The sequence below is a fragment of the Centropristis striata genome, chromosome 24 (assembly GCF_030273125.1).
Source record: "Centropristis striata isolate RG_2023a ecotype Rhode Island chromosome 24, C.striata_1.0, whole genome shotgun sequence".
NCBI classification, from domain to species: domain Eukaryota; kingdom Metazoa; phylum Chordata; class Actinopteri; order Perciformes; family Serranidae; genus Centropristis; species Centropristis striata.
Genome location: NC_081540.1, coordinates 13391262 through 13409309, shown reverse-complemented (window position 1 = coordinate 13409309; position 18048 = coordinate 13391262). Strand labels below are relative to the sequence as shown.

General features: G+C 34.9%; 2 protein-coding genes across 3 annotated transcripts; one reads left to right on the top strand and one right to left on the bottom strand.

Annotated features, from left to right (window-relative positions):
- Nucleotides 1-3035: 3035 nt before the first annotated feature.
- LOC131963052 (opsin-3-like) lies at nt 3036-14496 on the top strand. Its single transcript, XM_059328187.1, has 4 exons — nt 3036-3854; nt 5719-6044; nt 8337-8570; nt 12082-14496. Exons 1-4 carry the CDS (start codon nt 3503-3505, stop codon nt 12319-12321), a joined length of 1152 nt encoding a protein of 383 aa, XP_059184170.1. The 5' UTR covers nt 3036-3502; the 3' UTR covers nt 12322-14496.
- LOC131963051 (beta-galactoside alpha-2,6-sialyltransferase 2-like) lies at nt 10182-17883 on the bottom strand. 2 transcript variants are annotated; one of them, XM_059328185.1, is made up of 6 exons: nt 17775-17883; nt 16243-16862; nt 15688-15785; nt 15451-15552; nt 15195-15369; nt 10182-11526 (listed from the first exon to the last, which is right to left on the bottom strand). In XM_059328185.1, the coding sequence occupies exons 2-6, from the start codon at nt 16859-16861 to the stop codon at nt 11279-11281; spliced, it is 1242 nt and encodes a 413-aa protein (XP_059184168.1). In that variant the 5' UTR covers nt 16862; nt 17775-17883; the 3' UTR covers nt 10182-11278. The 2 variants fall into 2 exon arrangements, with proteins under 2 accessions (XP_059184168.1, XP_059184169.1); XM_059328186.1 differs by lacking the exon at nt 17775-17883 and having other exon boundaries at nt 11357-11539; nt 16243-17209.
- Between the last annotated feature and the right edge of the window lie 165 nt (nt 17884-18048).

The following is an 18048-nucleotide window of genomic DNA, read 5'->3' as shown; positions in this document are numbered from 1 at the left end:
CACGTCCATTTCAGACTGGATCCTGCAATTCTGGAGTTGGTTTGGACCAGTTTCCAAATTGACTCTAACATGGTAGAACTCTGTCTCAACCTTCCTTTGGTCCATTCTTCAGTCCTTTAGTCTTGGGATCCATTTCAGACCAGTTATAACTGTTCTTAGATCCAGTTCGACAGGGTTCTGCATTTTTGGATTACAATTTAGATTGGTTCGAACTTCTCTCAGGTCCATTTCAGACCGGATCCAACTTTTCCATGTTAGAGTTGACTTTTAGTGGGTCCAACCCAATCTTGGGATCCATCTCAGATTTGTTTATTTTGGATTTTGGACTGGGCCAGACATCCAGAAGTCAGTATCAGATTGTGCTGGTCTTTGGGTCCTACTCAGATTGGATGATACCACTTATATATGTCAGTTTTAGATCACAGTCCTTGGGGCTGCAGTTCTTAAAGATTAATTTATGTGCGTTGAGTTCGGGTTCAGTTCTCTACAGATCTGTTTTGGTTCAAGTCAACACTCTCCTCAGGAAACAGACTTTAATGTGTTACACTAAATTACACTAAATTAATTAGAAGTGAAACATATTTGTGGTTCTGACCTTCAGACAGCGAATGTCCTCCTCACTCTGCTGCTGTCAGTCATCCGTCTGTCGCCACCTTACAGCTTCAGCGTCCAATCAGGAGGCAGGAGGAGCTCAGACTTCCTCCCGCTGAGCTGCTCTGGAGGCAGAAATATAAATAATGTTATTGGTCGAGTGTGAAAATAAATGACAGCATCTTATAGCCAGCAGCTGTTTACACACACACACACACACACACACACACACACACACACACACACACACACACACACACACACACACACACACATCATGTAAAAACACCACAAAACAAGACAAACCTGAGAATCTGAAACTACGAACATGGACACATTTTGGTCACTTTGCATCCTCTGAAATAATCCCTCCTGCTTCTCTGTTGCTGCTGTGGAAGTCACAGATATATCTTTAAACCAAATGTCATAAATTGATCTGGTGCAATTAGAACATGATGCTGATATGGAAAAAGTCTGAATTTGTTAGGTCTGTCTGCAAGACCACAAGAAAACTACTTTTAAAACGTTTGTTTTCCTGAATGGAGTTTGGTTTATCACTAACTCTTTTGTTTTATTTATTTGTAAACCTGCCTAAAAAATATATTTAAAAAGTGAAATCAACAATGAAAAGCATGAGTACTTTTGTGCATTGTAATCCTTGCGCTCTTCTACTTGTATCTTATTGTATCAGCAGAGTTGATGGTCTAAAGACTGTGTGTGGTTGGGTGGGGGGGTCTGATGCTGGAGGTGGTGACAGCTGTGGTCCCCAGATGGAGCTCCTGGGGGACGTCGGCCATGTTGACTGTCTTCTCCTTCACTGAGTCCTGAGATCAGAGACACCACGAGCACTTCAGGGGACAGAAACAGAACCGGACATTTAAATACATTAAATTACATTCAAGTTTCTGGACATTGAGCATGTTACATTCTGTTGTTTTTTTCTCAGACAAATACTGAAGAAAAGTACTAATACCACAGTGTATTATACTCCAAACAAGTAAAAGTCCTGAATTATTTTACTGACGCAAATGTAGCAATACTGTGGAGTAAAAATACTTATCTCATGGCGATATTTAAAATTAAGTATAAATAGTAATATAACAGTGTAAAACAAGTCAAGTGCATTCTCATTAAAACTTTATATAATTAACTAAATTATATCACAATACTATGACATATACTTTAGTTTAACCTGTAGTAATTGAGCTGTCAGATGAATGTCGTGAAGCAGAAGTCTAAAATGTGGGGTTTTTCAGGTGGAGTTCTGTGTTTTAGTTATTATTAGTTATAAATGCAGCAGTGAGGTTCACTATCAGTGATCTCATTTTAAATCTACAACATGTTCACACACATATGAGCCAGCTGCTCCCCCCCCCCCCCCCCCCCCCCCTCCACTATCTCCCATGATGCCTGCAGCCATTGAGCTGCTTGCTAGAAGTTCAGAGGTTACAGCATGTTGACATCACCAAAGTTTGTTTATTTATTGACTCTCTGTGAGTTTAAGAAGTTTACAACAAAAAGTAGCCTTCCAACATCATTAAATATTAATTAATATATATCTTATTATATACTAAAAATACAGTGATGGTCATGTAAATAAAGTTATATTATTAGAAATAAAATGCTGTCAATGTAAATAGTTGTTTACTATAAATAAAGTTGTTTACTGTAAATAAAGTGATGAAGCTGTAGATTAAGTCATTATAAATAAAGTATAAACAGAAGTGAGACAGCCGCTTCACTGTACTTTTACTGCATTACATTTATCTAAGAGCTTTATGTACTTTACGCATTCCGATTATTACAACGAAATATAATCGATAATAAGTCATATTACAGATTAAACTACCAGCTGCACCATGAATGCATCAATAATTATAATATATTATTATATTTAGAAAATAAATAAACTAATGCCATTTACTGTACAAAAAATGTTTTAAATGTTTGTTTGTTTGTTCTTATCCATTAAAAAAATATTTTAGGATCATTACCAAAAAGGTGAAAAGTTGACTCCATGACATGGAATAAATATATAAAGAAAATGAAACATAAAGAAATAAGTTCAGGGAAATCATCTTTGGGAAGTTGAAATAAAAAAACTAAATAAAATAATATAAATAAATACGTTAAATGTATTTAGAAATTAATAAATAATTATAAGAAAATAAAAAGTTAATTAATGGATTAATACAAAGGAATATATATATATATAATGCAAAAATAGTTTGAAATCTACATGACAGGAATCACCTGATATAATTTTTATGATATTTCATTTATTGATTGATTTATTATAATATCTTCCAAAAACTTACGTATTTAACAATTATTATTTAGATCTCTCTCTCTAGTTGATTTTGAAATATAATTCTATTCTTGTTTATTAAACTTTTTACAGCAAATGCTATATTCTCATGTGTATTAAATGTTCGTACAGTTATTGTGAATTTGTAATGAATAATTATTATTTTCTGGTCTGACGTCACCTCGGTGTTTGGGGTTGAAGTCACGTGCTCAGCCGGTCACACAGTATTTAAAGCGGAGCGCGCGGACCAAAGCATCACTTCAGCTGCACGCGCAAAGAAACAAACTTCCGCTTTCACGAGTTTATAAGAGAAAAACAAACGAAGAAGAGTGACTCACACGGAGGAGACCAAGAAGAAGTTTTTCGACGGATTATTTATTCTTGTATTGATTTTTTTGATATTGATCTCCTGCGGCTTCTTGTGCGCGTGGAGCGGCGCGTTGCCGCTGCTGCGGCAGCGGAGAATGTCGGAGACAGCAGCGGCGGGCGCGTCGCTGCAGGACGCTTCTGCTGCCGCACTCTGACTCTTGTCCAGTATGTGAATCAGAAGAGACGCTGTTTGGTTTGTTTTCTCCACAGAGGACTTGGTCCGCGCCGCGCGTCATGTTCTCGGAGTTGAGTGACTCCAACGGGAGCGAGTCGCTGGCGTCTCTGGACCAGGACTGGAGCGACTCGCCGCACGCGCGGCTGTCGCGCAGCGGCCACCGCGTCATGTCGGTGTTTCTGGGCTCCATCATGGTGTTCGGCTTCCTCAACAACCTGCTGGTTCTGGTTCTGTTCTGCCGCTTCAAGACCCTGCGGACCCCCGTCAACATGCTGCTGCTCAACATCAGCGTCAGCGACATGTTGGTGTGCGTCTGCGGCACGACGCTCAGCTTCGCCTCCAGTCTGCGCTGCCGCTGGCTGTACGGCCGCAGCGGCTGCATGTGGTACGGCTTCGTCAACTCCTGCTTCGGTCAGTCAAATACTTCCATCAATATATCATCAATATATCAGCAATGTATCAACCAATATATCAGCTGTTTAATAACCAATGGGCCTATATTAACTCATATATCAATTAATATGTCACCTTCCTAAAGTAGTGGCCCAATTAATTTTTTGCCTAAATATATATACATTTTTTAGTGTTTTCTGAAAAACCTGAAAAAAATGATTGCTGGTTGCTGATATTAACAAACAAATTAGCTATATGTCAACCAATATATCAATCAATATATCATCAACATATCAACTAATATCAACCTTCTGAATATATCATTAACACACAAACTAATTCATCACCAAAATACTTTTCCCGCAGTAGTTTTTCCTTTATTTTTTTTCCATAGTTTTTTCCCCTACTCTTTCAATATTTTTCTCTGGTTTGTCTGTACTTTTTATTTTATTTTTTTGAAATCTGCGTTTTTTTCCTCTATTTTAATTCGTTCGTATAGTTTTACTTTTTTGTATCAAAATATAACAACTTAGTAATAAATATATATAAATTTTAACACTTTACTACTTTTACTTGGGATATTACTTCTTTTAGAAATATTTTATATTCATATTTTTTGTTGAATATTTTAACCTTACTTTTTCTCAAAATAATCCAAATTCTGTCTAAACATATTACCGTATTTTTCTTGAAATCTGTTTTTTCTAATTTTTTTTTTTGTGTAAAAATATTACAAAAATGTTTGTCCAATTATTATGATATTATGAATATTATAACTTATTCAAGATGTTATTATTTGGCTACTGCAGCTTGTTTCTCTCAGCTGTCAGAAAAAATGTAATGTGTTATTACCTTATGAATGTAGTGAAGTTGTAAAGTTGTAAAATATTACTGCAGATACACATAATTATGAAATATGGATCATTAAGCATTCTAAATACTTTGGTTTACTTTTGCAATACTTAAGAATTGTGTTGCTGAGCACGTTTTTCTGGTTCTTATATTTCCAAAAACATATGACAGTTGTTTTTATAATATTTGAAGAATTATTTATAAGAAAGTATTTTTATTCAGTATTCATGAGTTATCTATCTTTTAAATTTCTGATTTTTATGTGTTTATATTTTAGTTTGACCTATTTTATACTTTCCCTCCTTTTTAAAATATCAAGTCAAGTCAATTTTATTTATATAGCCCAAAATCACAAATCAGAGTTGCCTCAACAGGGTTCAAACAGCTTGTTAAGAGTTTTTATTTTTTACTTAAAGATTCATTTATTTGTATTTCTTTTATATTAATTAATTTATATTTTGGATTTTTTTTTCATTTCTGTTTATATTATCATATCTTAATTTATATTTTAAATACCAGGTTGCATGCAGCTTTTTAAGAGTTGTTTTATGTTTAAAAGTTATTTAATGAAATATTTTGATTAAGTAGTCATTATTTATTTAATTTATGATTTTTTATTTGAATATATTTGTTTTATTGATGATTATATCATTTAAACAGCTTCTTAAGAGTTATACTAATGTATAAATTATGTACTTTTACATGTATGCATTTTTAATTTAGGATTCATGATTTATTTAATATTTTATTTCTGTTGTGTCTGTATTTCTATTTTATTTATTAATGCATGTCTTTTTATTTAAATAAATCTTAAACTGCTACCAGGGTTTAAAACCTTTTTATTTTTTATTTTAAATGAATTCTTTTGATTTACAAAAAGTATTTTGATTATAATAAATTATAATTTATTTTTCTTTCCTTTTTTTTAACCTTTTAAAAAAAATAATATTACAAGGAACTACTATGAGGGTCTCAACATGAAATAGATTTTATTTAAATCCAACACATGCTCGTCTTCTTCCTCCATCAGGCATCGTGTCTCTGGTGTCCCTGGCTGTCCTGTCCTACGAGCGCTACAGCACCCTGATGGTGTACAACAAGCGGGTCTCGGACTACAGGAAGCCGCTGCTGGCGGTGGGGGGGTCCTGGCTGTACTCGGTGGTGTGGACGGTGCCCCCCCTGCTGGGCTGGAGCAGCTACAGCCTGGAGGGCGCCGGGACGAGCTGCTCGGTGACGTGGACCCAGAGATCGTCCGGCTCGCACTCGTACGTCGTCTGCCTGTTCGTGTTCTGTCTCGGCGTCCCCGTCCTCGCCATGATGTACTGCTACGGACGCCTGCTGTACGCCGTCAAACAGGTGATTCATCCCATTTATTCCATTTCTCTGCTGTCCTATTGTTATTATTTACATTTATGTTGTTTTTTTTATTCATTTTGTTTTGTGTTTACATCTTTTTTTTAAACTATTCCTTCTTTTTTTACCATTTTATATTTGTGATATTTTCATTTTTATTCATTATTTAACATTTTAATTACATATATTTATGTTTATTCGTTTTCATTTTTTTATTTGACCATTTTTATCTTATTTTTTAGCATTTTCTTTTTAAGTATTATTTATTTGATATTTATTATACATTTTTATGCATATTTTTTTTAATGTGTCCAGGTTTTTTAAATTTCACGTACATTTTTTTAAAATAAAAATGTACTTTCCTGTGTTCTGTATTTTTCTATTTCTCACAAATGTTTTAGTGTTTTTTACATACATTCTTTTTTCATGTTCTTTTTTATCAAATTGTAATATTCATTTTTTTTCTCTCCATAATTTAATGTAGGTTGATTTGCTTTATTTAATAAAAAAAATGTTTTATTTGTTTATTTTATGCGTACATTTTTAAAAATCTATTTTTATTTAGTAATCATTATTTATGTATTCAAAAAAATAAAGCACATTTACTTTATTTTCACTTGGGTTTTTATTTATTTAATTATATTTCTTTGTTAACTTTTTTCAATAATATTATTTTAACAGTATTAAAATATTTATTTGTATGTATTTAGTAGTTATATACATTTTATTTTATATTTCTATTTAGTATTCATGATTGATTTAGTATTTCATCTTTTGACTCTTCTTTGTTAAGTTCACTCGTTTTATTTTCATATTTTATTTTTTATGTGTATTGAGGTTTTATTATTTTAGGTTTTCTTTGTTTTCCTTCTTTTAAACAATTTTCTTAAAATATTTCTTACATAATAAATTAGTATACAAAGACTACAAACATGGAAAAACTTAAAGTCAACATATAAATATGTCATTGTCACATTGTCTATTGAATATAAAAAGCTGTTATTAATAATAATAATAATAATAATAATAATAATAATAATAAAGAGGAATGAGAGAAATTAACTGTGGGTAAAAACAAGCTTCACTTCCTGTCCTTTGTGTGCGGCGAGCAGTGAAGCGAAGCATCACATGATCAAACTCACATTCCTCAACTTTAGCTGTGAAAAACTAAACCAGGGTCAGTTTGCTTCACATTTCACATCAGCTGCTTTTCTAAAACAGAGTTTCAAACCTCATGTATAGAGATACGTATGTATATATATACTGTTTTTTTTTTCCAACACATATTTTGTTCTTGATACATTTGCACAAGTTTACATTACATATATATATACTATATTTCTATATAGTATATGTAAAGTACTTGTGCAAATGTGTCAATAAGAAAATATTATGTGTTGAAAAAAAATATTGAATAACAGAAGAATTCAATTATAATGTATCTTTTTATTATCTTGTCTTTAGAATACTTCCATAAGTTATATTTCTGTCCTATTTTTATTCATCATTTCTGTTTCTGTTTTATTTGTACTTTCTATTTCTGTCCTATTTTAAATTGTGTTTTTGATTTTAAATCTAATCATTTTATGAGGTTCTTTTTTTCAAATACTTACCAAATAGATGGATGGATGGATGGATGAATAGATAGATAGATGGATGGATAGATGGATGGATAGATAGATAGATAGATAGATAGATAGATAGATAGATAGATAGATAGAGAGAGAGAGAGAGAGAGAGAGAGAGATAGAGAGAGAGAGAGAGAGAGACAGAGAGAGATAGATAGATAGATAGATAGATAGATAGATAGATAGATAGATAGATAGATAGATAGATAAACATTTCTCTACACATTGTATTTAGACAGTTTCCAGCCTCTCTTGTCCTTTCCTCTCTGCTCTGTGTAAACAGCCTTCACAGCGACGATGCCTGTTAAACTGTATTTTTGAAATATAAAACAAAACAGGAAAATGCTTTTAAAAACTTGCAAGGACAGAGAATTTTAGTGTGGTGCTGAAAAGCTGGTGAAAATAACCGTGTAACGTCAGAGCTGGAGACATGTTTGCTGGTTTCTCATCTGGGAATCTGGGAGAAAAAAGTAGCTTTTTTCCCACTTTTTTCTCGTAAATCTGCGACTTTTTTTCTTGTGGGTTTGCCACTTTAATCTAGTAAATTTGCAACTTTTTTCTCAAAACCTGAAGTTACCAAATATAGTTCTTTGCCTGATAAAAGGTTGAATTAAAACGACGCCATCCACTCGTCATTGTGGGAGTTTCTCACCTGTTTGTCTGTCAGGTGGGTCGCATCAGGCGGACGGCAGCTCGTCGCAGAGAGTTCCACATCCTGTTCATGGTCATCACCACGGTGGCGTGCTACCTGCTCTGCTGGATGCCGTACGGCGTCGTCGCCATGATGGCAACCTTCGGCCGGCCGGGAGTCATCAGTCCCATCGCCGCCATCATCCCATCCATCCTCGCCAAGAGCAGCACCGTCATCAACCCCGTCATCTACATCCTCATGAACAAGCAGGTGAGACAGGCGGTGAGAAAAAAAAATCATAAAATATTTTAAAAGTAAATGAAAAACACTAAAAGGAGAAATTAATTAACACAAATGAAAAAAAAAAAGAAAAAGAATTTAAATAGAGATTTAAATGAATACCAAAAAAAAAAGTAATGAAAACAAAGACAAATTAAATAACACCAAAAATAGGAAAAAAAGACTAATTCAATTTATACCAAAAAGACAAATTTAATAAAAATGAAAAAGTAAAAAAATCTGATGAAAAAAGGAGAAATGAAATAGCAAAAATTAAAATACCAAAAATGACGAGAAATCAAATGAAAGACATTTAAAATGAATACCAAAAATTACATATAAATAAATAAATATGGGGGTGGGGGGCGTGAATACCAAAAAAGACAAATTAAAGTAAAAACATCTAATGGAAAAGAGAAAAAAAGACAAATTAAATGAATAAAAATGTTAGTTTACTTCTCTTGAAACTGAAGAGTTGTTTGTGACGTTTGAAACAAAAGTTTGAACCATTTATAAATGTGTAAATACAAACAAGAAAAGTGACAGGACCAGACTTCTGTTTGTTTTTTGACAAAGTTTTTAATGTACATTTCATCTATTAACAGCATAAAATAAACACATCTCTGTTCCGATTAGTATTTAACACTTTTCAGATGCTTTTGTTAGTTGTGGTTTAAACATTGTGAACACATTTTGGCAGCGTATCAAATCTTTTTGATGCATTCAGGGGCCCAACTGCTTTCTGTCACAGCTGACTGCTTTCACAGCGTCATTAAATCTGTAGAAATAATGAAGTCCTTTCAGTCCGAGTTAACAAGTCTGTGAAACGGTGTCAGTTAGAAATACAGCAGGTGTAAAAAGACAGTGAACGCATCGCATAATTACAGAGTTTACAGGCTTTCAGGAATCTTTGATTCTACTAGGGATGGGTACCGTTCACATTTGAACCGATACGGTACCGATACCCGGTACCTGGGAATCGGTATCGGTACTCAACGGTACCAATTTTCGGTACTTTTGCGTTTGAAAATATAAACTTTAAAAAATATATCAAAACAATATAAAATCCAGGATGAGCAGTGCTTTATTGTTGAGTGAACGTGCATTTGGTAACATGAAGGTTGGAGTGTTATCAAAGAATGCAGAGGAGCGCTCTCAGGTGGCAAGTGCACGGAGGAGAAAAAAAAAAAAAAGGTTGCAAGTGCACGTGTGATTTGTTGTGATGACGTCGTAGCTGTGCGGCGCAGCACCGGTCAGACAGTATTGTGGGCATAGCATGGTTGGAATAAACAAAGTTGAGTCGGGCTGCTCTGGGCACATATCGAGGATGACACAGGAGTCTGAGGGATTTAATTTAAGCGAGGCAGTTTGGAGTAAAGTGGCAGGTAATATTCCTGAGTTGAAGATCGGAGTTTTAGCGGACCAGAGATGCAGCAGCTAGCTGCTAGCTGTTAATGACTGATCTACAGAAGAATGGAGAGAGCAAACGGAGTAAGGAAGGTCCAATCTGGAGGCAGACTAAGGCCAAGCCCGGGTAGAGACATTGGAGAGATAGCAGCTGGCGGCGAGCAGGCCGAGAGCCGGCTGTTCGTCCATGCGCCGGGTTGGAAGAGGGCAGCAGCTAGTGGCTAGTGGCCGCGGTGAGCAGACAGGACCAGACGAGGAGGTAAATAAAAAAATAGTGCGATCGTCAGCGCGCTTGTTAATCAAGACGTTAAATGAAAACAGGTTGAAATCAATGATCAGTTTAAAGGTAACGCCGTTAAGGTACCGAAACATGGTACCGTTTGATTTTACTTGAATCGGTACTCGGTAGTACCGACGGAATTCGGTCGGTACCTATAAAAGTACCGAATTCGGTACCCATCCCTAGATTCTACAAAGCCTGTAAATACATTGTAAGACAAATATTTTAAAACAGCTAAACTATAAGTGACAAAAAAACTAAATTATAAGAGTGCCAAAATTATAAGAGACAAAAATGAAATTAAAAATGATAAGACAAACATAAAAAGCTTAATTATGACTGACAAAAAAATAACAAAAATAAAACCCCAAATAATAATTAAAAAAACGAAATTATGAGAAAAAAAAAAAGATTTGAAAAAAATTATAAATGACAAAAATGAAATTTAAGAAAAATGAGACCCCAAAGATAAAATTAAAACAAAACTTTAACACACAAAAAAAAATAAAAAATAAAATAAGGGTTAGGGTAAGGGTTATAAGAATTCTAAAAAAATAATAATAATATTAAATAAACATGAAAAATGTTAAAATCACAGGAGAAAAAAAACAGGAACAGAAACAAATATAAGAATGAGAAAACAAAAACAAAATTATCGTGACAAATGAAATAAAATTATAAGTATATCAGAATGATTTATCTTATTACATTTTGAGGGATTTAAAAAAATATTTTAAAGATTAAAAGTTTTTAAACCAAGTAAACATGATAAAATAGTTTCTCAAACGAGGTCCAAAATCTGATTTTTTAAAATTTATTTTTTACCTACAAAATAAAGCATTTATGCAGATTAAGTGAATGGAATTGATTAATCTGAAAAATAATCAGAGTTACTATCATCGTAGGAGTTTGAATCTCCCATCAGCCACTGAACGCAGCATAAGAGACTTTCCAATTAGTCACTGAACGCAGCATAAGAGACTTTTACAGACCCAAACTGTGTAAAACGCGGTCATGACACACACTGGACCGTCCTGAAGCCCTTCAGCGTCACCTTGCCCTTCCTCCTCAGCTGGTCTTGGTCGCCCTGGTTGATCCTCTGGATCAGCAGCTTCTCGTACATCAGAGGGTGGTACGCTCCCAGCGTACAGGCAGCGTCATGGTAACGCTCATAATAATGACACAGGTCGGTCCGACGTACGGACGGGATGAACTCATACACGCTGACCTCACGACAGAGTGACATCATCAACAGGATACCTGGAACAGAGACCTGTGACATCATCACGTCAACAACTAAAGATATATGAACAAATAAACTTAATACATAGAAATAATAAAATATATATATAATGTCTGAAATGTATATTTATAGAGAATTTTAAATAAATAATCTCCATAACAACTGAACTTGTGTTATGAAAGAAAAAGTAAATATATTAACTATGGTGAACTTTAAATATTTATTAATTTTTCTGTTTCTTTTTCTTTTATCTACAGTGCACTTTGAGCTATATACATACTTTATTTCATATAAAATTGTCATAATTCTATTTTCTTGTTTTTTTTATTTTCATGTACTTTAATACCATATCAATGATAATAATTAATTTATATTCCCTTATGTATGTATTTATCTAATTAATGTAAAAATGTATAGCTAAATGAATCATTAAAATGTTTATTATTAAATGTAAATTATTTAAACAAATAATAATTTTAATCACCATTGTAATTGTAACTTTTTTATTGTTGTTGGTTTGAATCTCTCCCTGAAGCAGAACATTTATTAATATATTCATGTTTGTCTGTCAGTTCTATCGCTGCTTCCTGATCCTGTTCCGCTGTAAACACCCGCTGACGGAGAACGTTCCCTCCTCGATGCCCTCAAAGACCACCATGGTCCAGCTCAACCGTCGAGTGTGTGACAGCAGCCCCGGACACGCCCCCTCCCCGGCAGCCGGACCGTCGCCGTTCGCTGGAACCGGAGCCGTCCACACGGAGGGAAGCAGCAGCAAAATGGACCCCAGAGAACCACCTGAACCCTCCACCTGATGTTAGCCTCATGTCACTGATAGGAACACTTTAACCTCCGGAGTGAGAGTGCAGATATAAGGACGCTTTTATTAAGAGTTATGGGGGAAAATTATTACATTAAATTAGTTAACTCAAATTTCATTTATGAACTCAGAAATAAATTCTAATTATGACAAATGTATTATCGGTTTTATTAATGACCTCACTAATATTGAAACATTTAATAACATTTTATTCATGACCTCAGAAAAAAATTATAATTTTTAAACATTCATCCGACCACAGGAATAAATAATAACTACGAAATTTTGAGTGTGCTTGACTCTGGCCCGGGGTCAGGCTTTGGTAGCTAAGCAACCAGTGCCACGTGGCGGCCACCAATCAGAGCAGAGCAATCAACTGAAATCAACTGCTCCTGTGACATTTGACATCACCGATATAGACAGGAAAACAGGTGAAAGTTCCCCTAGAGCAGAAAGCATTTTTGGCCAAACCGTAGCTCCTGTGATGGATCTGACTTTCACCCTGAGTTCTTCCTGAATGTCTACATATGTGTTTTGTGAAGAAAAATGAAGAAATTGTGTTTTTAGAGCGATCAGAAGAAACTGGTACCTCTGCTTTCCTCCAGAAATGTTCCCTCCTTTTTACCAATGGCAGTCTATGAGGCTGTGGGTGGTGTTGGTGGATCATCTGTGCGTCCTACGCTCAAACTATAACTCTGACAGCTTTACCACACCAATGTGAGTGAGAAGACCAATTTTTCTACGTTTCTATGTATAAATAATTTCTGTATGCAGCCTCGAGCGCAGTTTCCAAATTATTTTTTTGACAAATTTTTCTCTCCCTCTGCACTCTAGCCATGATGTCACTCTAGCCTCTCCATAGGGTAACGTTGGGGGGATTTTTTGGCGTGTTTTTGCCAATTAATTTGAAAACCGTTTGCCGAAACCCCTAGAAATGTCACAGCACACTTGTCATGGCCGAGCCGGTCGATTTGATACCTTTTTACTGTATGTGCGACCAAAACTCTGTGAGGAGTAGTCGACCGAAAAAAACACGGAAGAAACGGAAGAATAAACATGAAGAAGCCCGGTGAATAACATATATTGTGCCTTTTCAAGCACACTCAATAATTTAACAACGTTTAATTGACTTTAGAATTATAATTATTAAACATTTAATAATGTTTTATTTATGACCTCTGTAATTAATTATATTTATAATTATTAAACATCTGTTAACTATTTAAATATATTATAATTAGTAAGCATTCATCTGTCCTCAGAAATAAATAATAAATTAAATAATGTTTCATTGACCTCAGAAATAAATTATAATAAAAAATGATACATAATAAAAAATGTTATGTTTTACTTATGACCTCTGAAAAAAAATATTATTAAACATTTATTCACTGGTATGACCTCTGAAATAAATTCTAACTTTATTATAATTTATAATAATTAATCCCAAAATGAATTAAATGTCTAATTTATGTTAATAAATTTGATTTAATAAATGCTGATTAAGATAAGTCATATTTAAAATAAACTTTCAGAGATTTAAACATGTTAATAAAGAGTTTAAAAATGTATAGAACAATTAATAACATTAAAAATGTCCTTATATCTGCAGCACAGGGAGTTATTAACCATTTATAAACCATTAATTTACTCTTTAAAATACTGGAGGGTTAAAGTCAAATGTTTGTCTGATGTTCACAAATAAAACTCATTAATTCTATGGAAACATGGATTATTGATTTATTGATTATTGTGCCTGAATAAAATGTGCATATTTTTCTATGGTCTCTGGTTTGTTGAGGGTCTGATGTTGTAAACTTGTAATAAATAAAGTTCTGTGAGCGGCTTGTCTCTCTTCTATTTTTTGTGAGCATTTTTTGTGTGTTTTATATTTTAGTTAGTTCTCTTTACCGTCATATCTAAATATGATGCACATATCTACAGTGCATATACATATATAAGTTTTATACATACTATATTTAATATAAAATAATTTATTATTTATATAAATTTAAATGTTTTCTTTGTGTACATTTTTTCTATCTTAATCATATGTCTTTATTTCAACGTCATCTTTGTTTTAATTAATTCAAACCATTTGTTCTGATAATTTCCTTAATATTTTTAGTAGTTTTTAAAACTACAGTTATTATGAAGTTATAACTGATTAACAATAATAATAATAATAAAATGAACATTTTGCAAATTTAAATTGCTTTAAGAATAAACTATAATTATTTTTATGATAAATAAAAGATATTGATAGAATTGTGTTTTTTTTAATGATACTGAAATTTAATTTTGTTTTGTTTGTTTTTCTACTTTTCTTCATAATCTTTATCAGATAGTTTAAGGTTAGTAATATTTGGATTTTTTTTCATTTATTTACTTTAAAAGTGGAAGCTATATTTATTAGTGTTAAATTGTTCAAGATTTGACATAGTTGAGTTACTTTAATAATAAGACTTAATTATTATATTTAACATTAAATAGTATATATTTCATAATCATAATAAAAAAAATAAATGTGTACCTGTTAGGGCTGGGCGATATGGCCCTAAAAAAATATCACGATATTTCAGGGTATTTTTGCGATAACAATATTTTTTTGTCTATATAAATAAATAAAAGGTACAACAAAATAAAAATCAATCATAAATGTACTGTAAATTGGAAATCTCAACAGTTGCCAAATACAAAAAATGTACTCTCGACTCTTGAGTATTAGAAAATAAAAATAAAAACAACATCTACACCACTATGTCAAAAAGTAGGAATGTTGACAATATCATGATATGCATTTTTTTATTCATAAAAATAATATACCAGTATTATTGTGAACGATACAATATGGCACACTCCTAGTACCTGTGAAGCCTGACGAGGGTGGGTTGGGTTGGATCTGGTCCTCGGTGTTGTCCTGGATCAGGTCCCAAAGACTCCAGATGAACTCTGGGTGGAGGATGTAAAACGGCTGCTGGGGCCGGAGGCGGCGCCGCTCAGCGTACGCTGAGAACAGATCAAAGTCCGGCTTCTGGAACCACTAAAGACCACAGAGGATATTTCTGACCTCATCCACATGTTTATTAAAGCCTTATGTGATAATTATAGAGTAATAGATTACCTCGGTCAGGTTGGCAGAGTACTGAGCCGGATCCCAGACCAGCAGAGGGACGTCCTGATACAACGAGCTGCTGCTGAACTCGTGCTGGGGCCGAGCTACGATCTGAACATTATATATTTTATATTAATATAAAATAAAATAAAAACACACAACAGAAATAAATAAATACAATTTAAAAAATCATGTTAATTTAAAAAAGAAACAAGTACAGGTGAGGAGAGTGGGCGGAGTCTGAACCTGGGAGTTGATGATGCGGATGGTGGTCTTGCTCCCCACGTCTCTCTCGAAGCCCATGGTGGGAGCAGCGTTGAAGCGTAGAACTGCATCATGGGAATCTGAGTCCACCAGGAGAGGAAGAGTTTAAACAAGACACAGAAGATAAAGAGCAGCTCAGTCTGGTGTTTAGAAAATAAACTACAAACTACACCTGAGTTTAGTTTACCAAATAATTCCATTAATTTCAAAATGAATCGCTTAAATTCTTAATAAATCCATTAGTTTACCAAATAAATCCATTCAATTACAAATAAATCCATTAAATTCAAAATAAATTAAGTAGTTTACCAAATAAAACCATTAAATTCAAAGTGAATCCATTAGTTTACCAAAAAATCGATCAACTTCACGACTTACCCAAACCATCTTTAGATATTTTATTGAGCAGCAAAAGAAAACTTTACGCACGTTTAAATCAGGATGCTTTTCACCAACGTCCTTCTCCATATTTATCAGACAGAGCTAGACCTTTTAGGGGTCAAGACCCTCAAGCTGAACACCTGGTTCTGGACTCACCGATCTCCCTCCCCAGTGATGAGTTCAGGACGGCTCCAGCTGACGTCACCACGGCACAGCTCTGATACTGTGATGTCCAGAGCTCCTGCAAGGGCAGTGAAGGCACCAGCTGGTCCCAGCCCAGACCAGAGAACGGCTCCTCGGTCCCGTCCACAGTCCGGATCCTGGTCCTCCTCTTCAGCTCACAGTACAGCTGCAGACCGGACCTGCGCCTCCCCCTCGACCGCCGCTGCACCACCTGGTGCCTGTTGGAGCTCAGCTGCACCTTCAGGACCTTTTGGAGACGAGGACTCAGCATGCCCACCGTCAGGTTCCCACTCCAGAGTCTCTGCAGGATCTCCAGAGACCTGGACCTGTAGTAGGCCTCATACCTGGACCTGAAGTCATTCCTCCTCCTCCTCCAGTCTGACTCTGAGGCTCCAGCAGGTCTCAGGGTCCGGATACGGCCCTGAACAGATGCTAGTCGACGGGTTTCAGTCCTGGTGAGTCCGGCTGCTGCGGCAGATCTGGACCGAGGCAGCGAGGAGGATCTGAGGTCCAGGAAGTGACGGAGCAGGGACAGGAAGAGGAGGAGCCAGACCAGCAGGAAGAGCAGCAACCACTTCCTGTTCGGCTTCATGCTGAACCAAAGGGGTGGGGGGTTCAGTTCCCTCCTTTTCTGCTTCCTACATTCCTTCCTTCCTTCCTTTTCTCCTACTGTCCTTACATCCTCTCCTCCTTCCTACTGTCCTTCCATGGCAGTTAAAATACTATATTTACCTCTGAGATGCAGTTAAAATACTATATTTACCTCTGAGATGCAGTAAAAGTGCTATTTACCTCTGAGATGCAGTAAAAGTACTATATTTACCTCTGAGATGCAGCTAAAATACTATATTTACCTCTGAGATGCAGTAAAAGTACTATATTTACCTCTGAGATGCAGTTAAAATACTATATTTACCTCTGAGATGCAGTTAAAATACTATATTTAACTCTGAGATGCAGTAAAAGTGCTATTTACCTCTGAGATGCAGTAAAAGTACTATATTTACCTCTGAGATGCAGTTAAAATATAATATTTTGACTCTGAGATGCAGTAAAAGTGGCGGACAGAGCGAGAGTGAAACCTCAGTGTTCTCATTAATGTGTCCACCCTTTCTGAATATTAATGAGCGTCTCTTCATTAACAGTCTGACCAAGTTCAGGCCTGATTTAGGTAACCATGGCAACAGCAAGACAACAACCCAAACTCACCAACAACAGACTTTATAATCATCTGCTACATTCAAGCACTTCATGTTTCCTTTATTTACTCCATGTCAATTAAATTATTAATTATTAAATATGACTGTTACAACTCAGTTTGGATATAAAGTTTCAGAAATTAAGTCTAAATTAATTCGTGATAATAAATAATAATAAATTCAAGCACTTTCCAAACTTTTCCAGCACCTTGCAGCTGTGCCGAAGTATTAATAATCAGTAAATTAAATGTTATTTGGCTGCAAAAAGAAAACACCTGCAGGAAACTAATCGATCATTATGATTACCTTCATCCACACCATCAGGTCCTCGTCCTGCAGCGGGGAACAGGGTCCATCCGAGAACTGGACGGCGAGGAAACCGAGTGAAGCCGAGAAAGGAGCGCGGTGAGCGGGGGACATGTTGCTGCTGGCCGGACGGAGACAGAGGAGGGACATTTCACCTGAAGACTATTAGGATGTTACAAAATATGTTTTTAAAAACTACTGAAATACTCCGCCAAAAAACAATTAGAACACGAGCATTTTTTTTGTTTTATAAAAACCCAATTAAGCAACATTA